The sequence below is a fragment of the Malus domestica genome, chromosome 15, assembly GCF_042453785.1.
Source record: "Malus domestica chromosome 15, GDT2T_hap1".
Taxonomy (NCBI): Eukaryota; Viridiplantae; Streptophyta; class Magnoliopsida; order Rosales; family Rosaceae; genus Malus; species Malus domestica.
The window spans coordinates 45,162,912-45,190,175 of NC_091675.1; the positions used below are offsets into that span (position 1 = coordinate 45,162,912).

A 27,264-nucleotide genomic window follows, 5' to 3' on the forward strand; every position below is an offset into this window, starting at 1 on the left:
TACTATGGTCAACAAGCTAGGCAACACATTTATGCTAAGAACACCGCAAGTCCACCGACAGGTGGCAGTTGCGAAGGACAGGTGTCCTTCTCCAAGGACAGAACCGCGTACGTGGCAGAGACCCATTGGCCTGGATTCTATTCATTGAGCGAGCGTACGTCACGAACAGAATGCGCGGTAAATTGGAGAGCGACGTAGATAATTAAAAATTAAAAAAGCGGCAAGTGGGGCTTAAAGTGAGATACTTTGGATTAACGAGGTGATTAACGAAGATAATTAGTCCCCCAGGGCCTCTATATAAGGGAGGAGGGGGTGCAGCCGCAGAGGTAAAACAAAGTGAGGAGTGAAAAAAAAATAAAAGAGCAGATAAACAGTGTGAGAGCTTGGAGGCTTTTAAGAGCGATTGATCTTCTGGTTTATTTTGTGTTTAATCCCATCCCCCCCTCTCTGTAATCCCCGCTTCTCTGAATCCCTTTCTGTTAATCATCTGTCTTTCAAAAAGTGATGATTTTTGGGTTTGTTTTTCTAAATTAACATAAAAAAAGCAAACTTAGAAGGATTTTTCTCTCGAAAGCCAGGTGTTTTCAGAATCGAGATCCAGGTTTTATGTTTTTATTTTTAGCTAAATTTTAATTTTTTTGTCCTTTGAAAAAATCAGTTTGGAGGGTTAATTTTTGGTCCCTCAAGGTTGGTTTTTTGTTTGATTTTCTGGGAGAAAAAGAGGTTGATTATTTGAAATCTCTTTCCTGAAAAACCCACTTCCTGTTCTTTAATTTTGACAAGAAACAGGTTGATTTCTAGGTTAATTAATTTCTCTGTTGTTAATTATTATTATTTTAAATTTTCGTGATTTGAGTGTGTTTTGAAGGCATGGCAACTACAATGGATTTCTACAGTAGCAGAGCAGCTTTTCAATCATCATCAGATCCCTTCGGAGGTGAGCTGATGGAAGCACTTGAGCCTTTTATGAAAAGTGCTTCTTCATCGCCGCCGCCGCCGTCTTCCCTCCCCACCACCGCCACGTCTCCTCCTTCCTTCGCCCCTTTCCTTCCCTCTTTCCCTTCTTCCTCCTCCTCCTACGACTTCCTCTCTTCCTCAAACCAGCCCAGTTTCTACGATTACGGTTGCTCCACCTCCTCCATGACCCAATTGTTTTCAGATGGGTTATTTGAGAAGCACCACCAGCAACTGCCGTCAATCGGGCTGAACCACCTGACCCCCTCCCAGATCCACCAAATCCAAGCCCAGATCCAGTCCCAATCCCAATCCCAATCCCAACCCCAACAAACCCAAATCTCTTGGGAAAACCACCACCAACAAGTTTCTCAGCCGTCGTCTCATACTCTCAGCTTCCTCGGCCCCAAACCCGTCTTGATGAAGCAGGTGGGCTCCTCCGGTTCGCCGCCGAAACCCACCAAGCTTTACAGGGGTGTCAGGCAACGCCACTGGGGCAAATGGGTCGCTGAGATTAGGCTCCCTAAGAACCGCACCAGGCTCTGGCTAGGAACTTTCGACACGGCGGAGGAAGCTGCTCTGGCTTACGACAAGGCAGCTTACAAGCTCAGAGGCGACTTCGCCAGGCTCAATTTCCCGCACCTCCGCCACAATGGGTCAGTCGTCGGAGGCGAGTTCGGCGAGTACAAGCCTCTGCATGCTTCTGTCGACGCCAAGCTTCAAGCCATCTGCGAAGGCTTGGCCGAAACTCAGAAACAGGGCAAGGCAGCGAAGCCCGCCAAGAGGTCATCCGCTGCAGCGAGCCGACAGCCGGCCCCGGAGACTTTGGCCGTCAAGGTTGAAACCTCGTCGCCGGTGATGACTGATAGCGAGGGGTCTGCCGGGTCTTCGCCGCTTTCCGATCTGACTTTCGGCGACTCTACGGAGCCGTGGGAGAACAGCGGCGCTTCCGAGAGCACTGCCGTGTTAGAGAAGTACCCGTCCGAGATTGATTGGGCTTCGATCTTCAGTTAATTGGTGTTGTTAATCATGTTTAATTGTAATTGGGTATGGTTTAGTTACAAGTAATTAAGTTGATTGGGGGTTCTAGTGGCTACTGCAATCAAGTTTTTGGGATATGCAGAGCTACATTTGAATTAGGGTTTTAGTTGGTCCAATTGGGGTTTTAGTATGTTAATATGATGTACAACATCTCCGCCATGGTGGGCTGGTTTTTTTCTTGCTAGACCATGAGTGATTCAATATATGTATGTATGATTCCTCTTTTATGTACTTTCATGTCATGGTGTTCATAATCTCTTATCTGAAAACTTGTGTTATAATCTTCCCACGTCCTGCAACTATCTGGACAGATTTAATTGCCATTATCTCGTGAGATTTGTCCGATATCGTAGAATTCTTCGTGTAAAACACTTGTTACAAAAGCACGAGACTCATTGTGTTCCGGTCTCATTGAGATAACGTTGTGATGGATGTGTTTGAGGAGGAGGAGCTTGGAGTTGTACATTTTGTGTTGAGCATGATTGATACGTAAAGGACTTTGTGGGCACAAAATGTGGAAGATAATCGAAGAACATGTGATGTTGAGTGAGGAGGCAGTCATGAGTTAAGATGGAGCTGTGTGAACTCGAGATTGTGTGATGGGTGCGTTGCGGCTAAGAATCTGGAAAGGGTTTGTTCTGCTTGCTGTCGTGACCACTCACTAATGTGCGAGTCACGGGCCTAACCTCATTTATGACTGGTAAACTTCATCATTTCGGCTTTGGTTTCCATTAGGGGGTCTTTTGTGATCCAACATCAATATTTACTTCCATATTTACCACAAAGGAAATTAATTACTACTCATATTTGTAATTCGCGGGTGCTACAGAAGTTTTTCAATGCTTTTGGTTCCAGGTAAAAGACCGATGTAAGAAAAATAAAATAGTAGTAACATGAACGGGGAGGCATCAGGGTCATATTTTAGTTCGGCTCAGATGGATGATGAAGATGATTTACTGTTTATGTTGAATTTGAGACCTAATTTATGTGTGAAATGAAGAGGAGTAACATGAATAGGTGACTAGTTGGCATCATTGAAGCTTTGTTTTTGTAGTAGAGCTCAAATGTGAAAGAACATCAATAGAGCTCAAATGTGCAAGTACAACAATAATTAGTCATATTTACTCGAAAGTAAAAACATTATTCGTTGTAATAGTAACCATCCAACGATAGGAAAGTTTTTCAACCCTCTGTTTCCGTGTTCATGACACCAAATTAAGCATTCTCATGCAATAGGTAGCGTTAAGAATGCAAAGGTCACACATCTCACGAGACAACTCACATTAGATTACATCCGGAAAAAGAAACCGATATACACTGTTGCATGGAAGTTTCACTTACATTTTGCGGGGGTGTATTGGGTATGGATTTTGCTTGACTTTCAAATTCAGGTATATTCAACTTAGACTTTTATGGAATCGATAAAAGTCACTATGTATTGAATAAAAACTTTTATAACTTCTTAAAAGTCTATGAAAATCTCATGATATTCAGTTATTACTTTTGCAAGTTTACAAAAATTTTGGTGTATTCATAAGTTCATTGATTTGATTTCAAAAGATTTTAAAAAGTTATGAACTTTCATAGACTTTGAGGCTTTTTATGATATATTTCTTATCATAGCAAATTCAACCTCTCACTCTAAGATTTTGATGAACTTTGACACCTCACCACCCCTCATGATGTAACGAGGATCACTATTTTCACTTCAACCACAACACACCATGTTGTCACCACTATCTAACCATGACCTTCCCCACTACCCTATTGCAGACATCACCACCACCGTTTCTACCATCATCACAATTGTTTATGCCGCCACCACCATCATATCACTTCTTCTACCACCACCTTGTCATACTCATCATCACCATACTACAACCATCTTTCTGCCACCATCGACACAACCATCATCTACCTATGGTACTACAATGCAAAATTTTAAAAGACGCTAGGCACTAGTCAGGCGGGCAGGTTGGGGCCTAGCGCCTAGGCTGTTAGGCGAACTAGGCAGATTTAAGTAAATCTATTATATTTCGTATAAATAAGTGTATGTTTATACTTAAAATATATATTTTTTTCATCATAAACTACAAAATAGAATGACATATATATATATATATATATTATGAAGTATTGGAACATAATGAAAACATGGGGAACAAGCATATAATATGTGTTCATTTAACTATTCAGTAAGTCTCTTACAATTTATTAAAAAACAAAAAAATACAAAATGAAAGTTATATATTTTCTGTCTAAGTGAGTCGCAACCAAAGTGGATGCCTAAGCGGGTTAGGCGGATACCTCATCAGGTCTAGGCACAATTTCTTAATTTTCAAATGCTCATACATTAATCGGAACAGTAACCAGCCGCCTAGCGCCTATACGGGAATTTTTAGAACACAGCTACAATGTTACCTTGTCCACCCCCACCACTACCTCACTACCACCACCTTGTCACAATCATCATCACCGCAACCTCTTACGGCCGCCTTACAACCGCCGCCCCACCCATGGCCGCTACTAACACCGCCATCATCATGATCATCACAACCTTTACATATTCTTTCACATGTCTAAAAATTTTAGCAGAAAAAGTAAAATTACGTAAGTGTAGCCTTGTCTTCTCCTACTAATCGGTTTCTCGGTAAAAAAAATGTAAAAAAGGTGTAATCATAGAGTCTATAAATTACTGTTTGAACTCTACAAAAATCTGTTACAATTCATTATTTCATAGAGTTTCTAATAGTCTATAAAAGTCTACAGAATCTATAAAAGTCGAACATATAAAAAAACTTTACAAAGTCAATATAAATTTGAATACAATGCACCCCTTTTTTCTTCACAATATAAATTTGAATATAAAAAAACTTTAAAAAAAAAATTTCGCATAATGTATTTCCTAATTCTTATAGCATACCAACAAACTGTATAAGGGTTTGAATAATTAAGCTTCATTTCAACTATAATTATATTAGAAAACTAATACCTGTCATTATTACATTAAACCCTAAACCCTAGATGTGGAATAATATTTCCACGGTCCATGGCCTCGTGGGACGAACATGAGAACTTGACTAATGTGTAATTAAGCTAATTGTTCGCTAATTATACTACACCAAAACAAAATGTTTGATTATTATAATAAATCACATGGTGTTAGGAAAATTAACACTCTGATTAACTAGTGCATGTGATGTGCAAACATGTCATTGCCCTGTTTTTCTTGGTCACACCATTTGTTTAGAGATGATTAGAGCTCTGCAGTCCTTGATTCAAGTGTTTAATCCTTAAGTTAAGGTTAGCACATGTTTGGTTATGCCTGCACTAATCACAAAGAGATGCAATGTTTAAACTTATTAGTTAATAATTCTGTTAGCTGGACTAACCTTGTATACAAATAAGTGTTTATGGAACGAGAAAGTTTTGACGAACTATCTCGTGGTGCATATATCTGTTTGAGTATTTCATACACAATAGTTGCATAATGAGTACGATACTCACGTGGATAAATTAATTATACATCTCAGATGACAGAGCAGAATATACCCTACAACACTTATGTGGCATACTCATGTTTGTGTATTATCATGTAAGTTTAACTCCTTACTGAATGCTTGAAAGCATAAATTACCATAATTGGGACTTGTCTTGAAGTAGGTGCCCAAAATATTTTGATTGAATCCACGCAGGCCGGCTCCAATTATGGTAAATTTTATTCGTAAATTACACTTAATACTATATTGAAATTAGTATATAAGGCAACTCCATCTTAGTCCAATTTGAAACCCTAGTTCGCCCATGAACACAAATGTTTGCATGTAGGTTGACTGTAGCAACAAATATAGAGAGAAGCTTTGGTCATTTTACATGTAGATCAATCGATCAACACAATTAACAATCCACAATCATGTTTGATGCCTCCATAATTTAAAAATATATCTGCTGCTTAAAACTTTAGGCAGAAAAACAATCTGTTCTTATTCTTTGGGTGTCACCATATCCATATCCATCTTTATTCGTATTCTTCCTCCCAATCCTTCCTTCAAAGCGTTCATTTTGCACAAGGTTACAAGGTCAAAAAATGCACAGAGAAAAGTGTAAAAAGAGACAAAGAAAGAAAAAGTCGGTGGGGTACTTGGAATTAGAATCATTTCTTACAAAATTTAAAACATGGGTTGAATGTCATGTCAAATAACTTTTAAGTTCAAGATAAAATTGGAGTATTAATCTCTGAATTTAACTTAATTTGAATTTTGATCTCCAAACTAAAAATATGTGAGTATTGGTTTTTGAACTTTAGGCAGAAAAACAATTTAGAGGAGTGATCTTTTTGGACAACTATGTTGGAACTTTTGTTTTTTATTCGCCCTTAAAACCTTTATTTTAGACTGAAGTTCTAACGATGTTACTTAAAAAGTCCATATTAGTACAAGTTTAACGACCACCCTTCATAAATCTTTAATTTATGAACCCAACCTCAAATTTTCTTTAAATCGAAATAATTACACTCATAATGTGTATAAAAGTAATTGGCCAATAAATCAAATTCCATCTTTCTTATCGGGATTCTCTCCTAGCATGAGAGTTCTTCCCCCTTTTGGTGAGGGTTTTAATCTTGATTCATCAGATCTTTGGCACCGACTCTAGCTCCGGCTGGGGTCGGTTGCCACTTTTCCCTTTCTTTTGTTCTCTCCTCTTATCCCCTTCTTTGCTGCTTTTTTCCCCTCCTCCTCATCTTGATTTGCCCTCTTATCCTTACTTTGTTAACATCCCTTTTCCTCCTTCATCTAAGGTTCGATCTTTTGCCATACTTTTTGAGATGGTGCTTCGAGTTTCGGTGTTTCAACCGACTCGGGTGTTCCCAACACCACCACTTTCTCTCTATTGTCTGCCATGTGTGGCAGTGTTGCTCATGGTGTTCCATGGGCTTCTTTCCATCAATAGCCAATTGATTTCTTTCAGTTTCTGGTTATCGTTTCTCAATGGCTATGCTCGAGGAGCAGATCGGTGTTGGATGATGGGATCGGCGAGGCGATGTTTGGTGGTGAGCATGGATTTATGCAGGTCGAGATGCACTATTCTGGCGGAGACTGTAGTAGCGGACTTCTCAATTTTTTTGTTTTTTGTTTTTTTTTTGTTTTTAGGCCTCAACTGTTTGGTTGGGCACTTGTTTGTTTGGTGTTTGGCCCTTCTTTTTGCTTGTTTATGTTTTCCTGTTTCTGGGCATTTCGTTTGTAATTATGTTTCTTTGTAGTTAATAGAGTTTCCTTGTTCCAAAAAAAAAGGGGTGTGATATCCACACACCCCATTTTACTTCTCACACCTTTTTAATTTTCGACCGTCGGATCGGATGAATTGAAGAAGATTAACGGACAGAAATTATCAAGGAATGTGTGAGAAGTACACACCTCAAAAAACAAAAAAAGTAATTGGCCAATATAATAATTGTCCTTTACAAATGATTCCAAAGCAAAAGCAGAAATGAATAGAAGAAGGTGGAAAAGGGGTGTGAATGGGGCAGTGGAAACAGTGCAAAGGTTGTTTTGGACGGAATAGGATCTCTTCGGATCTTTTTTGTGGGGATCCGAATGATTAATTAATCATGTCCGTTCATCTTACATCGTACGGTTAGAAATTATTTTACATTTTTAATTTAAAATTAAATATAAATAATACCTAACGAAAAACTAGTTGTAAGATATACATGATTGATTGATTCCTAGATCCCTACAAAGAGCATCCGGAAAGGATCATTTGGCCGTTTTGGGCCATGGGAAAACCAAGATTTAGGTAACCCAAAATCCGAATGGGAATGGGAATGGTTTCGGCATTTTGCGGTAAAGGAGATTAGGTAAGTGAGGCTATCTATTGCCTCTGCGGATAAGCCGTGTGGAAGAATTTCAACAAATCATTCTAAATTGCAAAGAGCTCCGATGCATGGAGATTATTGACACCTTTTCAGTCGTGGCGTCCACACGGTTTCTGTCCTTGTCTTTTGTTTTGGAATTTGACGGTAACAGGGCCATTTTTTTTTTTAGGAATATTTTATATTTTGAAAAATTTCAAATATATCTTCGATGCTGTCATTTCAAAATGTCCGCTTCAACCGCAGTTTCACTATAAAAAGCTTAGTACATTGGTCTTGGTTTATTAACCAGATGCAAACCCTATCCATGTTTTTGAGGAGTTGACAATCCGCAAAAACTCATTCATTAATTTCATCTGTCAACCAAACAAAGAGTAATCATTACGCAAGAATAGCCGCTCCAACCAAATATTAGTAGCGAACGAATGAGAAGAAGAAACCATGACCCCAAAAAGAGAGAGTAGCATGCCAGAAAAAATGAAAAGAAAACGAGAGATTAATTCGGTAAGGAGGGAATGAAGAAGCCCCTTTAGCTTTCAAACAGATATTCACATCAAGATATAGCGATTACAAAACTGTTTTTAACATTGTGGGCATTTGGCATGTCTAAATTAAGGAATGTCAAACCTAGTTCAGTTGATTAAAACAATGGTGTCTCTGCCCAACCACATGATGATGAGAGTGCACTACATGCTTCCTCTTTCTTAGATCGATTCTGTCCCACAAAGCCGTTGACAGGCTGACCAACAAATAGAGCAGCAACGTATGCCAACAGAACCACTCAACTAAATTTGCCGATCTCCATCTTCTTCTTGATTGCCTTCTGACCATGGTATATAAACGAATCTAATATTCCCGAAACTGTAAAGACACCTGAAAACAACATTGAAAAAAGATCATTGTTTCTGCATCAAAACAGTTAAGGTAAAATAACAACCATCAGGAATAGCAATAAGAGAGCAGTCCATATTTCCAGGAGGCTGATATAGAAACCCAAAGTACAGAGAGATAATTTCTATCTTAATATTCCTCTTCTCATTTACTTTTCATAACATACATTTACATTTACATTTCGATAACTATATATAGTTAAGGCTATGTACCAAAATATCTATGACAGCCTGTAAACATAACCACCTAACCAAACTATACAGTTGTAATAATACAGTTATAACAAGAATGATTTTCTAACTACAATTATATGAACTGTTATGACTTGGCATCTTTATCTTTACACCCCCTCAAGCTGAGCTTGGAAAGACTAGGAGTTCCAAGAGAGAGCTTGGATTGAAGGAAGAGAAACCGATGTTTAGACAGAGATTTGGTGTGAATATCGGCGATCTGATCCTGACTACAAACATACTGAATTTTAATCAGATTAGCAAGAACCAGCTCCCTGATATAGTGATAATCGATCTCCACGTGTTTAGTTCGGGCATGAAAAACAGGGTTGGATGCAAGTGAAATGGCAGAGATGTTGTCGCACCAGATGGTAGGTTGGAGCGTGAGGGGGAAACCAAAATCTCTGAAAACCTTGCAGATCCAGGTAATTTCCGCAGCAGTATGAGCAAGAGACCGATATTCAGCCTCAGTAGAAGAACGAGCTACTGTAGACTGCTTTTTAGCACTCCAGCTGACTAAATTGGAGCCAAGATACACACAAAATCCACTCGTGGATCGTCTATCAAATGGGCAGCCAGCCCAGTCTGCATCAGAATAAGCTGATAGAGTAAGAGGACCCTTAAGAAACCAGATGCCATGAGAAGATGTACCTTTGAGAAAACGCAAAATTCTCTTGGCTGCTTGCAGATGTAAGTCAGTAGGAGTATGCATAAATTGGCATACTTGGTTTACTGCAAAGGAGATATCAGGCCGAGTCCAAGTGAGATACTGAAGGGCTCCCACAATGGATCGATACTCGGTTGGATTTGCCAAAGGTGTACCACTGTGATCCAGTTTGACAGTACCAAGAGGTGTCGAACAAGGCTTAGCACCCTCCATTTTTGTCTTGTGCAAAAGGTCCAACAAATATTTCCCTTGATGTAAAAATAATCCTGCTGTGGTGCGTTGGACTTCAAGTCCCAAGAAGTAATGTAAAGGACCTAAGTCTTTGACAGGAAACAAAGAACTTAGCTTCTGAATCAACAAACGGCAGGCTGAAGAATCCGGACCACTGACCAGTATATCGTCTACATAGACAAGTACAACCACAAGAACTGGAGCCTTGAGAACAAAGAGAGATGCATCAGAGGAGGACTGAGTAAAGCCTAGAGACTGAAGAGACTGAAATAGCTTATCAAACCATGCCCGTGGGGCCTGTTTGAGTCCATACAGGGACTTTTTCAACTTACACACATGATTCGGATAGTTTGGATCACTGAAGCCAGGTGGCTGATGCATGAAGACTTCTTCCTTTAAATCACCATGAAGAAAAGCATTGCTAATATCGAGTTGATGAAGAAACCAATTAAACTGGACAGCAAAGGTTAACAGTATGCGAATGGTGACAGGCTTTGCTACAGGACTGAATGTCTCTTGATAGTCTAGACCCTCTTGTTGGTGAAATCCCTTGGCAACAAGCCGGGCTTTATACCTGTCAACAGTTCCATCAGGCTTCTTTTTGATTCGAAATACCCATTTACAGCCAACAATATTCTGACTGGAAGAAGGAGGAACCAAGATCCATGTACCAGTGGATTGGAGGGCATTAAATTCGGCCTGCATTGCAGTTCGCCACTCAGCAAACTTAGAAGCTTGATTGTAAGTGGTGGGGATATAATCAATAGAGGATGAGAGGGGATGTTTGGTAGCATTATAGGCCCGAGGCTTAAAAATACCATTTTTCGATCGAGTGACCATTGGATGTGTGTTATGACTTGGCAAAGGTGGAGGAGGTGATGGAGATTGAATTGGGACTGGGGAGACAGGAGCTATAGGAGAGGAAGCAGGGGTAATAGGATTGATAGGAGAAGAGCATGTTGGAGCAGTGGTTAGGGTAGACATAGGAAAATGGAGATCAAAGGTAGGAGAGCTAGGAAGGGTAGAAGGAGAGAATGAAGATGTCTTGGTAGTGAAGGGAAATGAGCTCTCATCAAATTGAACATGCCGAGAGATGTAAACTCGGGCAGTAGCTATGTCTAAGCACCTATAACCCTTATGTTGTAAGCTGTACCCAAGAAAAACACACTGCTTGCTTTTGCCATCAAGTTTAGAGTGAACATAAGGTTTTAGCCAGGGGAAGCAACTACACCCAAAGACACGGAGTCGAGTGTAGTCAGGAAGTGTGTGAAATAGTAACTCCCATGGAGATTTGAGAAGACCAGAAATGGGTAACCTGTTGATCAAGTAAATGGCAGTGGAGAAGGCTTCAACCCAATAAACTGAAGGGACTTGAGAAGCTACTAACAGTGTTCGGGCTGTTTCTACAAGATGGCGATGCTTGCGTTCTACACATCCATTCTGTTCAGGTGTATGTGGGCAGCTGTACTGATGAGAAATGCCATGCAAATTGAGATAAGACTGAAAAGAAGCACTAGTGAACTCACCCCCTGAATCAGAACGTATAGTCTTTATTTGATTGCCAACAGACTTTTCCACATAGTTCTTGAAATTTACAAAGGTAGAAAACACCTCAGATTTTCTTCGTAATGGAAAGAACCAGCTATATCTGGTGTAATCATCTACTAACAACAGATAATACTGAAAACCACTCACAGAAGGCACAGGGGCAGGTCCCCATACATCACAATGAATTAAAGCTAAACTATGAGGAGTTGATGACTTAGCAGGAGAAAAGGACAGTTTATGATTCTTAGCAATGGCACAATCTGAGCAGAAGAAGTCAACTGAGGATTTACCATGCAGTGCAAGACGATTACTAGAGATTACTTTCCGAAAAATGGTAGAGGAGGGATGACCCAGTCGACTGTGCCAAATCTTTACTGGAGCTTTAATACTGACGAATGCTGATGAAGAAACAGAAGAGATACCACTGGAAGGAAAGCTTTGCAAAGGATAGGAGCCATCTCTAACGGGTCCCCGCAAAAGCATCTTCCCCGTAGAACGATCCTTAACAGAGGATCCATCAGAGTCAAGGGTTAATGAACATGAATTGTCATTAACAAATTGAAAAGCAGACAATAAATTGTGCTTCATTTGAGGAACATGAAGTACATTGTTCAATTTAAAGGAATGATGAGGAGCATGTAACAAAGAGGAACCAGTATGAGTGATGGAAAGACCTTTACCATCACCAATGTAGACTTTATCTTCACCAGTATAAGGAGATGGAGACGAGATGTTGGAGATGTCATTTGTTATGTGAGAAGTTGCTCCAGAATCAATGAGCCAGGAAGGAGAAGAGGACTTGGATTGATAGTGCGCACACATTGCAGCAAGCTTTGCTGGAGGGATTTTACCAGAAATATCTGGATTCATGCGATCAAAGCAATCGATTGCCTCATGACTTGTATTCCCACAGATCTGGCAGGGATTACGAGCACCCGACGAATATGAACCACGAGAGGAGGAGTTATGACCACGATTGAATCCAGAAGTGAAGCCATGAGTGTAGTTGCCCCGATGATTGCCTCTGTGTCCTCGATTATTAGAAAATCGATTATTCCGGCCACGATAGGAGTTATATCGAGAAGAGGTATGAAGAGGAGGCTGTTGAGCAGCAAAAGCCTGAGGTGGTGTAGGAAGAAGAGGCGGTAAAGCGTGAACCGAGAGAGCATGAAACGGTTCAGTAGGTGCAGAAGAGGCAAGTTGCTTCCGTCGATTCATGGAAAGCTCCTTGGTGAGTAATAATCCATGCAGCTCATCAAGAGATGTGGAAGAGAGACGAAGCATGATGGAGTCGATGAATGATTCGAACTCATCAGGAAGACCAGCCAGGGTAGCAGCAATGAGATCTCGATCTGAAATCGAAGTGCCTGCTGCAGTGAGGGAATCTGAAATTTCTTTGATCTGCTGCAGATAATCCGCCATTGATTGAGAGTTCTTCTGAATGCACTGAAGGCGAGAACGAAGCTGATGAATGTGCGCATCAGAGACACCACCGAAGCGCTGCTCAAGCTTAAGCCACAGATCTCTGGAAGACGAAACGCCGACAGTGAAGGGAATGACTTCTTCAGAGAGTGTTGAATTGAACCAGATGAGAAGATTCTGATCTTTCTCATACCAACTCTCAAAAGCAGGATTGATCGAACGATCTGGTAGAAATGGCGTCGGACAGGGCTCAGTGCCATCAATGAGTCCGAGAAGCTTGTACCGGCGAAGAATAGGGGCAAAGAGAGCACACCATGGTAGGTAATTCGAACGCTTGAGCTTGATCGGCACCATGCTGCCGATGTTCTGAATCGTGAGAGAAGCGTACGAATTTGACAAATTAGGGTTTGAAGAGGAGGAATTGGGATTCGGAATCTGAGAAGAGGAACCGGTGGGCGACGCCATCAGAGAACACAATGTAAGATCCAAGATGCAAGATCGAAAAACAACACTAGTAATATCTCACAGATCGAAGATGAGATGATTGAATGGAGACGAGAGCACGGCGGAAGAGAGGAGGATCGAAGAGAGGAGGATCGAAGAGAGCCGTGAGGCGGTGGCGATTGATACCATATAGAAACCCAAAGTACAGAGAGATAATTTCTATCTTAATATTCCTCTTCTCATTTACTTTTCATAACATACATTTACATTTACATTTCGATAACTATATATAGTTAAGGCTATGTACCAAAATATCTATGACAGCCTGTAAACATAACCACCTAACCAAACTATACAGTTGTAATAATACAGTTATAACAAGAATGATTTTCTAACTACAATTATATGAACTGTTATGACTTGGCATCTTTATCTTTAGCTGACTCGAGTTAGTTGACAATATAACTGTGTAATTGAAACCAAAACTTTCTTTGAATTAATGACATCAATACTAAATGAAACGACAGAGAAATGACACGAGCAATACTCGGTAATATTATAAGGAGACGCACAACCATAATAATTAAATAAAAGCTATAGCCATCGGATTAAAAGCATCTGCAATAGGTTTAGTTCAAGATGACTGATGATTAGTGGCAAGGATGCTAATGAGGCACATAAATAATTGACAAACGAAATGACATAACTTCAAATTCCATACCAACATTAAAAGTAACCAGAAAAACCAAAAAAGATGGAAACTGTGAGATTTCTCTCATCAATAAAATCAATCAAAGATGGAGGGAGAAATTGGTAATTAGAAATTACCTCCTACTATGGCACAAACGTTGGTCAGGAAGTGCAAGAATGAAATATGCTCCTCTGTGAAAGTTACCTGCAACATGCAAGTCAACCCCATAACAATGTATGTTCAACAACAGGAGGAGCACAAAAGATATCTATATGAATATCATTAAATTAATTTTTCAACTCGCTTGTAGGATTGGAAGAAAACAAAACCCACCTTTATGGGAGAAAGATCATAGAAGAAAAACACTCCAGGAAGGAACTGAAGGTTGCCCATTTCTGTACCCCTATAATGTTCAGTTACAGAGAACTGCAAATTCCAATTATTAGGACATAACATGTTATATTCAACTATTAAAAAGCAAAACTCAGAAACTGAGCTCCTTTTTTCCTTTTCTTAATTTGTATTTACTGCACCTGATTTGACTGGATAGTGTGCCCACTCACATCTGTATACACAGTGGGTACAACCTGAAAAAAAAAAAACGATGGTTGATTTCCTTGACAGAAACATAGAATGATCTGGTAAAGGTGGTCAATGATAACAGGCAACTATTTCAGATGGAAGAGTAACAGTGGCTGTAAATAAGTTCACTAAAGCACTTGCTGTTCATCTTTGGATCTATTGTATTTGCAGATATGCAATAAATGTGTTTTAAACAAAATCTATATTACCTTACACAGGTAAATATGAGAGTAAGGTAATCAGGATTGAATGGGAACTCGAGATAAGATCTATGATATGCAACAAAAGGTTATTAAGGTTTGAAACCCATACCCAATTAAGTTCATATATAATTCAACTCAAAGTAGAGAACACAAGGTTTTGGGCCAAAGGAATGAAATAAGCAGATAGCCAGCAAGGTGAACCAGAGCCATTTCAACACCAAATATGTGTAACTTCTGAAATAACTCAACTTTTTAAATATTTTTTTTTTCACAATAGCATGCTAATACTAGCATGCAAGATATTCCTGCTGGAGCATGCCATATACTGGTCTGCAATGATAAAGGGGAAAAAGAACTAATTTTCTTTTATTCACAAAAATACAACACCTCTATAATCCACTAATTCTAACACAAATCTAAAACAAAAACAGTCATGGCATTTAGAAGAGCAAATTTCATCTCCTCTTTGCCTTCTACAGTTTTGCCCTTTTTGCCTGCTAACTCAGTTACACATGTTTGTGCGCGCGTGTGTGCACGCATGTACATGCTCATAAATGTTAATATGTATAAACACATAAATATGTATTGGACATAATAATATTTTGTAAGAGTACTGACATGGTGAAATGATGTATATAAACTGCAGGTAAATGACATGGAAAAGAACACAAAAGATATAAGAGCCATGGTTTATTTCCATTAGACTACGGTATATTGGTAAGAAAATCCGTAGTGACAATACTGCAGGAAACTGACCTTGATAAAGTATTGATACATCCCACTTGGGTTGTCTTGTGTCCAGTGCACACTGAAGGTTAAAAAACCAATATATAAGCATATCACAATACATATGAAGTCATAGATAGCAAAAACCTAGAAGAATGCAAAGTTTAGAAATAACAAGGTTGACTAGACTTTATGATTGAGAGAGGAAAACATACCCATCAAGAGGATTTACAACACCAGGGAAATAGTCTCCAAAAGACAATCTGTTGATTGTGTGACTAATCTATATCATGTGATAAATATTGATTACAAGGCTTTTCTAACAATGTAGGATAAAGTTTTAAGAAGTTTTTTCTACTAGGAACTTTGATGATTTTATCACACTCAAGTCTTTTTATAGGGATCAAGGATCAGGTCTTACATTGAAACTATCCTTTTGAAATGCCAGCAGATCATGCACATGAACATTTGATTGTTGAAAGCTTTTCCCAGGTGCAAAATGGAAGTTCCCAGCTACCTTGTTGACTTCCAAAAAACCATAAATATTGCACCCTTCACCTTCTTCATCTTTAATTCTTTGCAGAAAGCCTTCTCTTTTACACTGGTGTGGAACACATAACATAAGGAAAAAAAAAAGGAACACTGGAAATGTAAAAAGAATAGAACTACTATTACATGTTGCAATAAGCATCTTCAGGTGAGAGAACAAGAGGGATGAAATAATGATTAAGGGAACTCAGAGACATGTAAAAAGTAGACAATGACACAGAAAAGTTCCGGATAAATGGTTTCAGATGATAACATGACTCAAATTAGGTGATTATCTAAAACCAAACCTCACTATTTCTAAATGAGACTTGCCCAGGATTTTGTTTAACAAAAGGGGCCTACTTTAATCACAAGATTAAATTTGGACTGAAATTTATCATTTTCCATAGCTTTTTGGGATTCAAGATCTCAAGCTCACTCACCTGGTCAATCAAATCTGGATTTGATATTGCCCAACCTTTCTTTCGGTAAGCTTCACGGACATCTTCACATGAATTACAACAATCCTCATCAGCCTGAAATAATAAGCAAACAAACAATAAAATTTGGAAAAATAAGAAACTCATAATGCCTCTCAGAACATCTCTATATAAAATGATAATCAATTGAGATGGACCACATTTCAGCTATAATCACTGAAACACGTAGGAGAAACTAAAAAAGTGGAGGAGGCCAATGTAATTTGGAATTATATTTCCTCATTGAAGCTGATTGTATTCAAGTTTAAGTTGTTGATAAAGCTCAAGTCATAGAAAGCTATATAGAGAGCACACTGAAATCGAAACTTATAACACAATGGCCATTTATTTTGTATATCCTATAACAGTCTATCAAGGCACTGACTTGGTATGTCTATATTGTTAAATAAACTCTATATTGTTGGACATATAGGAGAATGAGGTGCCAATAGACTTCCAATGTTATAAACACTTTGATAATAGATTAAGAAACAAGGATAACATGATAACTGAACACTACCTGTTGGGTTTTGCGTCTCCAAATTAGGCATGTGTTACCTATTTCGTTTTAGTGTCCTATTTGGGTTTGGATTTTGACTTCCTAGTTGGTTTCCTTGCTTGGTGGAGAGATTTTGTTAATTACCTATTTGATTAGGATTTGGATTTACTTCCTATTAGGATTCCTATGTAAACCTAAGTCCTATGCTCTATAAATAGGACATTGGGGTTAGTTTATTTTGTGTGGCTCATTTGTGTGGCAATCTGGTGAGAGTCAGTTTGTGAGTTTGTGAGTTAGAGAGCAATTTGGGGAATCTTCTCTGTTTGTTTAGGGTTCTCTACTCGTTTGGTTTAGGGTTTGTAATTTATGAGAGTTGGTTTGTGAGAGTTTAAACACTCTTGTGTAATCTCTGTTTGTTTAGTGAAATTCCTCGCCGTGCTTCGCCCGTGGACACAGGCTTTACGCCGAACCATGTTAAATCTCTTGTGTTCTCATTTTGAGATTATTTGTTTCTTTGCTTTCGCCTACAATGTTGATATTCGGTACTTTGTTACAATTCTCTTCCGTTTGTGCATAAAAGTAGAACACTACCCAATTTCCGATCAGTTTCCTGTTTTTACTCTCAAAAACCTCCCCGGACCCAATTCTCCCCCTTCCCACCTGTAACTTCCATTATAATGCACACACATGTTGGTGAGAATCTTTCTACTTCATAGTTGGAATATATAGATTTACAGAAGCACATCCAATCCACTTGGATCTCAAATACAGGGTGCATTGATGACACCTATCTAGTTCAACATTCCCCAAGGTACCATACTAACAGCACACAAACAACTTCCAACATTATATTCAACAAAAATCTAGCATAAGGATCCAGACAAATAAACGTACCGCTTCTGCACCATAACAGGAACCACAGTATGTCTCATTATGCTCAAGCCTTCCACCATGTCTCTGTAAGGGCTTGTCAATCTGTGTCAATGAGAAATAGGTATGAGCAGAAGGAAGGGAAGATGAGTAATTACAAAGAGATAATATGTAGATCCTTCATGTGATACGAAATTGAAATTGCAAAATCAAACGACATAACTATCTTGCTGATTTTCTTTTTCTCCATGCACCAGGTAGTTCCAAGAATACTTTAACCAGGTAATGTATCAAATGTAAATGTGCTGATATAAGGCAGATAATAAATTAATGAAAAGAGTTGGTCCTAAGAAATGTACTTTGAAAAATATTGTGTTACTAACCTTGGGTGCACCAATAACATCTGGCCTTGATTCTATCACATTTCCATGGGAGTCTAATCTTTTTTTGATAATGTCATGTTTCTGCAGTACATAAGAAGAATTAAATTTTAAACAAGTCAAACTTGAACAACAAGCAGAAGGTGGCAACAAGTGCAGGGCATAGAGCAATTGTGTGTGGCCGTGTAGAGGGAGAGAGAGTTCAGAGAAAAAGTTATAGCACATCACCGATCAATTGGGATACATACTACATCTAGGTGCTGCTCGCCACTGATGTCCATGGCATCGAGACTTAGTATAGAACAAGGGAGGGCAGCAAAAGTTACATCAAACTGCACTTGTGAATGTCAATAAGCAAACGCATCCATTAGTTTAGCCGAAAAGTTGGAGTGCACCACAACATTTCCAAAAGCCGAAAAGTTGTAATAAAATCCTTGAACAAATGGAACAAAGCAATGCCCTTGATATCAAATAGGGGTTATTGATATGAAGCTACTTGGTAGTCGTTAAAGAGGAAAAACAACAACATTACATTGATTCGTAAGGTTTCGCCTCTAGAAGTATCGACCACAAGCTTTGATTCCGTTACCGCATGGAGATATAACTCTGCACTCCCACAATTAAACAAAATAAACAACAATATCAACAATAAATCCCATGATGATCAACAAGGATCGCCAGAACGTTGACTTGCAGGACTTGGAATTCAGAAATTCAAACATTTCAGTTCTTCCTGTTACTAAACCCATTGAAAAAAAGAAACGCAATTTACAGGACAAACCCTAGAAATGAACAGATCTTCACTCCCAAATTAACAAACAATCGCGGAGATCTAACAATAAGGAGACGTACGAAGCTCGGAGAGGAAGAGCAGGAGCATGACGATGGAGGAAGCGAGAGTGATAACGCCGCCGGAGAGTGTACGACTGTAGAAATCTTCGTTGATTTTTGGGTAAGCATCCAAATTCCGAAGCTTGCTCATTACGTTCTCCATTTTTTTTTTACTTTGATTTTCTTCGCTCGCTAATAATCTCTAAGATTTGATCTAATAATATCTCATCTAAATGTCTCTGGAATTAAAATAAAATTACAAAGTCTGCAGATTTTTTATTGAATTTCAAAACTTAAACACCCCGTTCTTCCAAATCCAAAGCAAAAGAGGGACACAGAATTTTATTGGAAGAAAAAAAAAAGAAAAAAATTACCAACGGGGCGTCTAAGTTGATCTTCTTGGATTCTGGAATTTCTGCAACTTCTTGTATTTGCTTTTTTATATATTTTTATATTTATTTATTTTTAATTTTTAATTTTCTTTCTTTAGAAGTATTTTAATTTTCTTTATTTAATTTTTTGCTTTTTCACTGGAGAACGAATGACGTCATAATTCTTGTCTCTAGATTTTACGTTGGCTGTAAGAAAAGAAAACGGTAAATTCCCATTGGGTGGCATAAAACCCGAAACTTTAGGTTTGGGCTTTTTTGTCTTGGGCTGGGTCAAGTTTGTTGGACTACAATTTGAGCTTGGGCTTGGATCAAGCCCACTCCGCTTATTATCTACGAATTTTTTTGTACATATGCATTAATTTGGATCAAGCCCACTCCATTTGAATGATAGGAATGGTTTGTATTTTAATTTCTCATATATACATTATTTTTGCCAAAAAATAAGGCAAATTTAAAATTATTAAGATACTGAAACGACCACTTAAATGGATCCTACTATGAGCGTCATCAAATAAGTTAAGATTTATAAAAAAAAAGTTGATTTGAATGAGCATGATGGACCAAATGGTGAATTGCACTGACCTATAAAGTTTTATTCTTTAATCTAATGCCTCCTTCGTTCGATCTCTTCCCTTCTTGTAGTGTAAGTGAATCGGCCCTTCGTCTGATTATTTTATCGTTTGTAAAAATTTTAGACCTTTTCAAATGCATAGAAGGATTTAAAATAGAATCGGCCCTTCTGAAAATTATGGGATAGGGTTGGGCTTTAGAGGGAAGGCTCTACTCAATAGATATCGGCTATGGGCTGGATAGTTGGACTTCAAGACCAGTTTAGGCTTGCAATCAATCAGAGCCTCCCTTAAAACATTAATATTTTTTTAACAAACTATAGCGGCAGTGGTCGCTTAGTATCATGGTTTAGTATCCCCTTCACTTGTAAGTGAGATATCTTAAATTCGAGTTTCACCCAAAGCGAATTTGAACCACATTATTGCTAGCCTACCCTCTTCACCTTAGTGCAAATAATATCGTTTGTTCAAAAAAAAAAAAAAAAAAAAAACAAAACTATAGCGTCATCATGCTACATAATTAGTTGTTAGGGGGAGAGAATCAATGTTGATTGAACCCGCACCATGATTCATAAATATGATTGTTTTCCGCCACTACAATAGAATGTCATCTTCCTTAAAAGATTAACTGGTTTCAACCCCTTGTTAATCTATAAAATAATTGTCAATATTATCTATACGAATTATTAAGAGAAAAGAGAAATGAAGTAATTTTCATACACCATTTTTAGCTTATCACACCTCTTTTTATTTATGGCCATCAGATCGGATAAATCAAACAAAATCAAGATTAAACATGGGTGTGTAAGAGGCTAAAAAATATGTATGAAAATCGCTTCCTTTCTCAAAATACCAATCATATCCTTATTTTTCTAACCTTGTGGATCTGACAATTTCTTGTATGACTCTTTAACCTGACATGAAACGACTTGAAAATAACAGGTTTCAGGCCAACACGTTAACTAATAGAATTGTTATGGGTCACCCATTATGAACCTGTTAGCAAGGTATTAAATATCGATGATATCGGAAATATCGGTAGTCCGAAAACATGGAAATATCGATGGAAATATCGGGATAATATCGATATCGATAAAAATAATATGGAAACCACGGAAATTGTAAGAAAAATTTGGAAATTTTTATTGAAACTTTGCATAATGTTTATTTAGTCAATTATCTATTAGTTTATCATAAAAAATTGGAAGGAAATGCATTGCATGATGGATTTAACATTATCAAGTTGATTATATAACGAGCTGGCAAACATTGTGAGTGTAGAAAATATGTAGTAATTAATGAAAGAAGTTTAAACACACCATAATCATTTATATATAATGAATTAGTACAATATTTTACACTTTATACATTGCATGGTAAGATACATGAGTAACTTAGTACCACATAGAGTTCCTATGAAGTTCAAAATTTTCACTATCTTCATCATCTCTATGTGTAGAGTGAGTGTATTGTGAAGAGTAGTTATCAAATGATAAATCTCCAAAATAGTTTTGCATGTAATTGTTAATATGCCATCCATATGGATCCGAGATTAGTTGACCTTGTCCATAAGCAAAATCATTTGAAGATTGAGTCTCGGATTGTTTCCATGAGTCGCTCGATTCCATCCCAACATGAATGGGATATGAAGGGTAGGGAAATGGTTGGTTATGAGTATAACCACAGTTACTACTTCCCACTGCAACAGAGTCCAAAGTTTTAGATAACGAGTCATCTTCTTGACTTGACAAAATCCCCTTGCCTTTTTCTCTACGATTATAGTCTTTCCCTATGGCACCAATTCTTGGTCCTGCTCGCCTACTGCCATGGTCCTCATCCTGTGTTGCATGCGTGAAGTTTGCCTCACCAGTGAAGGGGCTCATAAATCCGGGAGGTGGTCCAACATAGTTTCCATATCCACCACCACTACCTCCAGCTCCATTATATCTTTCATCATTCCCACCTCCGGTGGTAGGTGAGTCTCATTTTGATCTTGTACTAGAGCTATCATTAGTATCAGCACGATGTTGTGGTTGTGTAGGATTGGAAGAAGGTGGAATTCCAGTGTTTCTTGGTCTTGGGCACAAAAGTTCTTCCAAAGAGTCAGCGCTGCTAGATCCCACCTCCTCCGCTAATACTCTTTCTACATTTATCCCTTCATTACGTGCTTCTTCAGCAACTCTGGGAGCTGGGTTGCCTTCATCATCATCTAAATGAAGAGGTCTAATCCATTGATAAAGTTGGTTACCCTCTGTATCATCATCTTCAGCAACAATATCAAACACATCTAGTGGGTCACCACGGTCGACATGATCTATTTCTGCTTCCTTATCTCGAATTTGAAGCTTCATGTTGTAGTAGCAATAAACTAATTTTTCCAACCGACTATGAGCCAACCTATTTCTTTGCTTTGTGTGTATGAGTGCTGATGCGTAAAATAAGTTAACACACAAAATTAAACCCTCTTTTTATCAAATGTAGTAAAGTATGTAAGTAGGGTATCGTTCTAGGCCGGGGATTAGGAGGGATTGCTAATCTATTCTAAATTAATTTTAAAATATTAAACAAGACTCAATGACACAAAATTAGGCTAAAAACTCTAATAACTCGAAACACACTTAGAATGACTCAAAATAATGAAAACAATCAAATTAGACACTAGGAACTGAAATGGACGGAAATTGAATTAAAAGACTAACAACAATGAAAACTAACTAAATAATATAATTTAATAATGGGGGGTTTGGCTTTGACGAGAAGTAAATTAAACTTAAATAAATTACAGAATTGACAAAAACATGAAATTAAGGTGAAAGGATAGGTGACGGACTAGCTAGAGGGTTCTTCTCCACACATGACACATATGCAACCTAAATTGATTTTCAGTTGTTCTTTCAATAAGTTGTGAATCTCAACACTTCAGATTAACCGTGAACAGCACTTTTTTAATCTTCAAGTTTTCCTTAAGTTATTGAATTGGACGGGAAAACGCATACAACAATTCAAAACATTCTTCAAAAGTCCCCTGCGTGAAAAGCACAATAGAGATACAATCAAAGATCATTAAACTTTGTGAAAACTATAAGCATTGACGAGGCATTCGTAACTATGAAAAGCATGATACTCTTGCCAAGAATTCACTTAACACGATTGTGGATAACAACCTTTACTACTTGTGAATATAAGTTCATAACGATTAGGTGAAATTCACTTATATTCTAGCATCAAATTCATGCATGTAAATTAAGTATGCATCCTTAATCGACATACAAAAATAAGTTATCAATCAAGCAGTTAAGCAAATTAAATCACAACTCAGAAATCACAACTGAAGGTAATCAATTCATATTATAAATATATTCATGGCTTTGAATTAACCTCTAGCCAAAATAAATTTAGTTACACATTATTAAAACAGAATTAAAATATGAGTTTGGAAGGATTTAACCGAAAGAGAGTGAATTGGCGCTCCACAGGTTCTGCTCTCTATTTCTCGCACTGCACAATTCTTTTCTTGGTTCTCCGTGCTGATGCCTTTGCTGCCAAGAGGCAGATTTTTGCTCTCTGTCCTCGAGGCTAATACCTCCTCTCGGTTTCTTTTCTCCTGCACAACAGCAAGTGCTGCTTCTCTCTGACCTCGCTGCCAAAGGGCAGCCCCCGGTTTCTGCTGCTTGCCCTCTGCCCAGCTGCAAAGGCAGCTTGGTTTCTCCCCTTAATCTCACGCCCCCCTTACTTGTCTTGCTGTGCTTCTTTATATTTTTCCCGCTGCTCCTTCCTTTATTTTTTTATATTTTTTTCTTTCTTGTTTCTGACCTCTCTGCGCTGTCTATCCTCTCCCCGCGTCGGTCCTCTCCCTTCCGTTAATCTCTTTCATTCCTTCTTTCCTCATTATTTCCCTCCCCCGCGTGTTGCTATCTTTCTTTTATTTTATTTCTTTCTTAGCTGTCTCCTGCTTTTCACTGACTTCTCCCGCTCCCACTTCTCTCTATCCTCTTTCTGCTGTTCCCTCGACTCTCCTTGGATTCTTTCACCCTTCTGCTTTTATTATTTTTTTCCTTTCTGGCCCAGCTGCTTTCTCTTCTTTGTGCGTTACTCACCATTCCACCTGAAACATCTTTAAGTTTAATAAAAACCCCAGTGCAAACTCTGATTCCAACCTGACAAAATTTAGTGAGTAAATAACAAGTTTGTGCCATTTTTATTTTCTTTGCATAACAAATCCTATAAACACAAAAATAACGTAAATAGCTCAAAAATATAAGGAACTAACTAAGAAAAGACGAGTGAATTCGAAGTAAAAATATATATAAATATGATCCGATCAAATACCCCCATACTTAGCTTTTGCTAGTCCTCGAGCAAAACAAAGAAAACATGAAAAAGTAATAACATGAAAAACATTAGTTTCCCCCTATGTGACCCTCATAGAATTTCATTCAAGAAAACAAATCATCAAGAACCATAGCTAGCACCAAACACGTTAATCCAAGTTCATCTTCCTAATTCAAATATTAGCAGTAATCTTTGAATCATCCTTGAAGTGTAGTGTGTGAGATGGCCATGCTAATGCAATTTCAAGTTTTTATTTTTAAAATCGTCATATGCAAACTAGCGACCTTCTCACGGGATATGCACTCAATCACACATGTGTTTAGTTTAAATGTGTTTCGCTCAAAGAATCAAATGTGAAATTTCTACCATAAGCTTGCATAAAGATCTCATCTCCACAATCATAATTGCAAAACTTAAATCAAGAGGACTTTTATTGGATGTAATGAGGTTTAGGGAGAGGGTTATTGAAATGAAAGAATAGGAAAACATAAGTTCCAAGCTACATTGCAAGCAATTCTTTTCTTTAGATTTATAAGAACTCAATCTTTCCAGCGATTCTTCTAGCACCTCCAACCACACCCTTAAACTGAAACTTTAAAAACTTTTTATTTTCTTTGTATACAATCTCTCTTTTTCTTTTTTATTTTTTTTATTTTTTTATTTATTTTTTAAATACACACATGAAATACCCCCACACTTATTCTTTTGCCAAACACCTTCAAAGTACTTCACAAACGTATCTCATAGGACAATCTCGCATTGCTCGCTTGGAAAGGGTAAGGAAAAATGTTTCAGGTATAAGGGTAGACATATCTGGTGATAAGAAATAAAAGGCTCAACATACACGGCTCAAATTGGCAATCTAATGATATCATTTTTCTTTTGGGAAACATGGTTATTTGGGCCATAGTGGTAAACCTAATGCCTCTATCATTTCCAAGTTCATGCAATCAATGACAAACATTTCGAAACATCGTTACGCAAGTTCTAGAGATGTATCTCACATAAGTTCATCACACATGAAAGAATAGGAGTGTATGAAAAATGCACACACTTTCAATCGGCTCAAAAACTCACATAGGATGTATATGGTCACTAAATTCACATATGAAGCTTTAAGTCATGCTTTAGTTTCACATCAACAAGACTATGTGCATTTGGTTTTTCAAAAATGATCAAACATGTACAAAACTAAAAAGAGAATTAGGAATTTCACAAAACACATGTTAACTAAGTTCTTGATGATCATGGTTCAAATTTGATCCAATTATATCATTGGGTCGGGAAACTAACAAAAATCTAATTCAAAACAATAAGGGAAACAAGACAATATTTTTGGATTTTTAAATTTTCCGATTTTTTAATTTTATTTAATTTTATTTTTTTCTAAAGAAAACAAAACTAATTAAGAAAACAAAAAACAACAACACGTCCTCAAATGAAATTCTAGAGATGTCTACCCCCACACTTAAACTGGACATTGTCCCCAATGTCAGAAAACACTATAATGCAATTAAAAAAAATAAAAAATAAAAAAAAATAAAAAAAATAAATAATAAGAAACAACATAAAGCAATTGGACTGAAAACTTCCCTAGTTTGCAGTAAAACCAAGCGATGACCCCCCAAGCTAAAATTCTGCAATCAACTTCAAGGGTGGAAATAACCAAAAGTTCCTGCAAAGAAAAGAAATAATTCAGTTTAGTAACACAAGAAAATATAAAAAAAAATTGCAAACGAAAAATTGAAAATCACGATAAAAGACAATGAATAGAACTAATAAGTGATCATTGGTCGTGCTTGTTGACTTTCCACAGCTTTCCTCTTGAACAGGGTGACACTTAGCTTTTTACTTGCAAGTGATGATTTGATGATATTGTACGGCGAAGCTTTGCTCTTTGGTGATGTTGCAGTTCCTTATTTGTTCTCCAAGCAGATGTGGCAGCTTCTCTAGTTCTTCAGCTCGGACTCCTTCCGCTGGGATGATTGTGCAAACTGCATTCTTCTCTGCTTGTTTCTTCTGTACGTTGTCTCCACATGTTGCTGGTATCATTTTCGCTTGCCTTATCTGTTCTTCAGGTAGATGTGGCAGCTTCTTTGGAAGTACATCAGTAGTGGAAGACGAGTACTCGAGAGCAATTTCTCCATGTCCTGCAGGTTAGAACAAAGACAAGGAAAAGGACATGGAGAATGCATGATATGAGATACTCTTGCTTTCAACCTTTATGATATGAAATACTTTTGCTCTGGATGGGTTGTTTGCAGGGGTATCCCAGGGAATGAGGAATACAGTGTGACTCGAGAGGGTTCTTTGGGAATGCATTCTCGGAGATGAAGAAGTGCTGAGAGGGTGTGCCTTTGCTGTGGAAGGCGAAGGTAAATACTTATAGGACTTTTCTTCACAACCGGAACTATTCTCTCACTCATTGTCGGCAGCCGGTGGATGGATAAATAGTACAAATTACGCGCTTTCTGACAAAGCTGCCCGTAATTTCCGCAAAGCAGATTCCTCATTGATATCTGGAATCGGCGCTTCGAGCTCTGAGCATCGTCGATTGTAGAGGTAGCATGTGACACGTGCGGATAAATCTGGAAAAGAAGATTTGCCCGTGGGTTGAAGCCCAGCTTTTGAGAAAGCTAGCGTGTCTTTGACTGTTGAATTTCCCTCTTCGATTTCTGAATTGGTGCTTCGACAAATTGCCCAAGATTTTCGCAAAGCAATTTGCGTGTGACAAGTGACGACACGTCTGGACAAATTGATCTTTTGAAATCCGGGGTTCGGCTCGTGGTTTCTGAGCAAGCCCAGCTTTTGAGAAATGCAACGCCTCTTTTGAGAAAAGAATCCGGCTTTTGAGAAAGGAGCCCCGACTCTTCGATTTGCGA

General features: G+C 38.1%; 2 protein-coding genes across 2 annotated transcripts; one reads left to right on the forward strand and one right to left on the reverse strand.

Annotated features, from left to right (window-relative positions):
* Positions 1 to 348: 348 nt before the first annotated feature.
* On the forward strand, positions 349 to 2,215 carry LOC103438804 (ethylene-responsive transcription factor RAP2-13-like). Its single transcript, NM_001328956.1, is given in 3 exon segments — positions 349 to 1,216; positions 1,218 to 1,307; positions 1,310 to 2,215. Coding segments are annotated over 3 exon segments (1,095 nt in total). The 5' UTR covers positions 349 to 870; the 3' UTR covers positions 1,969 to 2,215.
* A 6,148-nt stretch (positions 2,216 to 8,363) lies between these two features.
* On the reverse strand, positions 8,364 to 19,518 carry LOC103438718 (uncharacterized). The gene is made up of 13 exons (XM_029094146.2): positions 19,111 to 19,518; positions 18,791 to 18,864; positions 18,507 to 18,590; positions 18,262 to 18,342; positions 17,903 to 17,983; positions 16,474 to 16,566; positions 15,924 to 16,103; positions 15,718 to 15,785; positions 15,533 to 15,584; positions 14,525 to 14,578; positions 14,325 to 14,417; positions 14,129 to 14,195; positions 8,364 to 8,740 (listed from the first exon to the last, which is right to left on the reverse strand). Exons 1-13 carry the CDS (start codon positions 19,250 to 19,252, stop codon positions 8,649 to 8,651), a joined length of 1,161 nt encoding a protein of 386 aa, XP_028949979.1. The 5' UTR covers positions 19,253 to 19,518; the 3' UTR covers positions 8,364 to 8,648.
* Positions 19,519 to 27,264: the final 7,746 nt, after the last annotated feature.

Coding starts and splice junctions, on each gene's coding strand:
- LOC103438718 (XM_029094146.2), bottom strand. CDS start 19,252: ATGGAGAACGTAATGAGCAAGCTTCGGAATTTGGATGCTTACCCAAAA. Junction 16,104..16,473: donor ATCCAGATTTGATTGACCAG/GTGAGTGAGCTT, acceptor GTTCCACACCAG/TGTAAAAGAGAAGGCTTTCT. Junction 15,786..15,923: donor TTCAAAAGGATAGTTTCAAT/GTAAGACCTGAT, acceptor CACATGATATAG/ATTAGTCACACAATCAACAG.